This window comes from Chaetura pelagica, unplaced genomic scaffold, assembly GCF_000747805.2.
Source record: "Chaetura pelagica isolate M959 unplaced genomic scaffold, ChaPel_1.0 scaffold117, whole genome shotgun sequence".
NCBI lineage: Eukaryota > Metazoa > Chordata > Aves > Apodiformes > Apodidae > Chaetura > Chaetura pelagica.
Genome location: NW_009954185.1, coordinates 8,896,902 through 8,900,232, shown reverse-complemented (window position 1 = coordinate 8,900,232; position 3,331 = coordinate 8,896,902). Strand labels below are relative to the sequence as shown.

Below are 3,331 nucleotides of genomic sequence, written 5' to 3'. Positions count from 1 at the left end.
GGTGATGGATGAACAGAGTCCTCCCTGGACGCCGGCCATGGACAGAAGAGAAGGGAAGAAGAAGAAGGAAGGAAGTTGTCTTCTGTGATCTCTGACCTTCCTTTGAGCTTACGTAGATATATGGAATGGAATATCTCTGGCCAATTTTGCTGTCTGTCTAACTCAGCCTCCTACGGGGGGGTCACAGATCTCCCCATAGTGTCTGAGCCGGCAGAGTGAAGGTGTGACCTTGAAGCCTCAGTAGTTAGAAAAACATTCCAGTGTCTTATCAGCCTAGCAGAACACACTGTTGCTAGTTAAAAGAAAGCTTACTGAAGGAAAAAAAAAAAATCAGTAAGAGGAAAATTGGCTTCATCCTGGCTTAAACCAGGACACTGCCTCTGTCTCTGATCTGTGATTAGCATATGCCTCTAATTTATCTGTACTCGCATCTTGCCTGTCTTTCAAAGAACTATTGCTGACAAGCACACAACTTTACAACTGCAAACCTCTTCTGAAGAAAAGGAAGCCTGGATTGAATGCCCAGGAGTAAACACAGAAAGAGGCCTGGTGGAGGGAGGAAAACAATGCTGAGTCTCTGACCCATCAGCTTTTATCACAGTAAAATCCTCATGGTGATTTTAGAACAAAAGCAACAGCCTCGTGAGCTGGCATTGCAAAGTAGGTGGCCAGCTCAGAGCGTGTTTCTTAGAACTTGCTTTTGCTTGAAATAAAATCTTTTGCTGACCTACCGCATCCAGCTTCCTTACCTCTCTTTTTCTGCCCAGCTTTGGCTCTTGATGGAGGAGTCTGAGAGAATTTGACAGAAGTATAAATTATTTCTTCACTTGCTTTGGCTGCAGAAGTTTCTGATCTGCTTCCCTCCATGCCAAAGCACAGAATACGTGTGACAAGATGTTTCAGTCAGGTTGTTGAGTAAAACAGGAAACCTGAGGCAACATTCAGAAGACAAGAAATGTAAAGCTGTAACCTTTATCTCCAGCTACTCAAAATAACCAAATTTAGAACAGAATGGAGAGCAGTGGAAGCACAACAACTTCCATTTCCTAACCTGATGCGGAATTTCTTAAAAACAGCTGTTAGTGGAAGAGGTGATTAATTGCAGTTTATGGGTACCCTAATTGTTGTCAATGCAAGAGGCTGTGAGGTAGCACTACTACCACTGAGGTAGTAATTGTGAGAACGTGTGTTGCTCTGACTAGCTCCCTCTCAGGACAGAAGTAGATGGGTAGCAAGAGCACAAGGTGAAAAAGGGGAATAGTGTAGTACAAGGTGAGAAGTGGAATAAGCAATGGCTACAGAAAACTGGCAGCTAACTGCTGTCTGAAGGGAAGTAGAGGTGGACAGCATAGGTTTGGGAGGGAAGCCTTGTAAGCTTTGGGTGCTTCTACTGGGGTCTCTTTCTACATCCAAGACCCAGTGTGAATGTGCTTGAACCAGAGGCAGGCACTGAGAGCTGGCATCCCTCAAGACCCTCTGAATCAATATTGCAAAAGCAGCAGTACAAGAGACAGATGGACATACTGGAGAAAGTCTAGCAAAAGGTTATGACAGGGACTGGAGTATCTCTCCTGTGAGGAAAGGCTAAGAGACCTGGGATTGTTTAGCCTGCAGGAGAGATGTTTTGGGGAGGATCTTAATTATGTATATAAATACCTGAAGGGAGGGTATAAGTAGACACGGGCTCATTTCAGCAGTGCCCAGTGACAGAACCAGAGGCAGTGGGCACAAACTGAAGCATGCTAAGTTCCCCCTGAACATACAGAAATACTTTTTTACTGTGAGGGTGGCACTGGTTGGCCAGAGAGCTGGGGAGCTGGCTGTAGGTGCTTGAGCAGGGGGTTGGACAAAAGAACTCTGAGAGGTCCCTTCCAACCTCAACCACTCTGTGGCCAACAATAATGGTATCATGGCTTTAACCCAGCAGACACATAAATACTACACAGCCTCTTGCTCATGCTTTGAGTGGATATCAGAAAAGTCTAAAAAGAGCTGCTAAGCCCAGACAGGAAGAATTTACAATAGTCATGATGAAAGCTTAGCTGGGAATGTAAACTGTGTGGCTGGAAAGAAAAAACAAGACTGAGACACTGCTTAAGTGACACAGACCAAAGGTCTCTGGCTACAGCCAAAGGCACTGCAGGCTGCCTGCAGGCCCAGTGTGGTCAAGAAGATGGAGTTATTTGTGAACAAGTGGAGAAGTGAAGGTTGGCAGGGAAGAACAGAGTTCTGTTTTGATGTATTCTACCATTTTCTCTCGAATATCAGCAAGAAGTTGTGTTCTCACTTTGGACAAGGAAATAGTGACTGCACTGTAGAAGGGTACACAGAAAACACACTGTGCTGACACGTCTGTGCTATACTCCCAGTGCCATCAGCAGGACAGGAATCACAGCAGGAGTAAATTCATCAGTTTTCCAAGAGCCAAAAGCACTCCTTCCCAGTTCCTCATCACTGAAGCAGTGTCTGGCAGAGAAGCCTCTCAAACCCCTCTCAAACAAGTGTCTTCTCTAGCATGTTGACAAGTTCAAGAAATCCAGCATCTCTATCTTAATTAAAAGAAGTAAGACTCAGAACTCTGGCAAAGAACATCCATCCATTCTGATACCAGGGCCCTAGAAAGTGGACTATCACACTAGCACAGTGAGAGCATGACTTAAAAGAGAAATGTCCTTTAAGGATGCCAGTCTCAAATGGTTTATAGCTTTATTAATCATAGTCAAGATGCTCAAGTTCACCAACCTTCCCATCCCTGGGAGTGTTCAAGGCCAGGCTGGATGGGGCTCTGAGCAACCTGGTCTTGTGGAAGATGCTGCCCATGCAGGGGGGTTGGATCTAGATGATTTTTAAGGTCCCTTCCAACCCAAACCGTTCTGTATTTCTGTAATTCTATGATCAGCTGGACCTGAAGTTCCTCTGCAGTGGAAAGACTTGCAGGAGCTGGAGCAGACACCTTTATTCCCAAGTCCAACAAAACAAGGTGTCAGGCGTGGATGAAATCAGACGGATGGAGGCCACAAATTACCGTTAAGAAGAGTTGTATCCCTCGCTTGTTTATCAGGAAGTCACTCTGGAGATACATGGAGAGGAAGCAGAGCCTGGTAACAGCGATGGCCTATGGCAGCCTCCCATGAAGGGGCACGGGGAAGGGCAGGCGGCAGCTGCCTGGTGCTGGGAAGCTGGGAAGCCTCTGCTGGCACACGCGCCTGTCTGCAGGTGCGCGGAGCCCGCAGGAGGCCGGGAGCTGGGAGCTGGGCCTGAGGGTGAGCAGGTCCCAGCCCACCCGGACCTGACCCCCCAGCGAGCTCCTGCACCCGCCCCGCCCGGCCCC

The 3,331-nt window shown here is 47.3% G+C and overlaps 1 protein-coding gene across 1 annotated transcript in view; it reads right to left on the bottom strand.

Annotated features, from left to right (window-relative positions):
* Positions 1-867, bottom strand: part of LOC104393534 (snaclec 6-like) — a 13,038-nt gene extending 12,171 nt beyond the window's left edge. Inside the window, 1 exon segment of the mRNA XM_010003037.1 lies at positions 750-867. Within this exon segment, the coding sequence (XP_010001339.1) occupies positions 750-867 (118 nt within the window).
* Between the last annotated feature and the right edge of the window lie 2,464 nt (positions 868-3,331).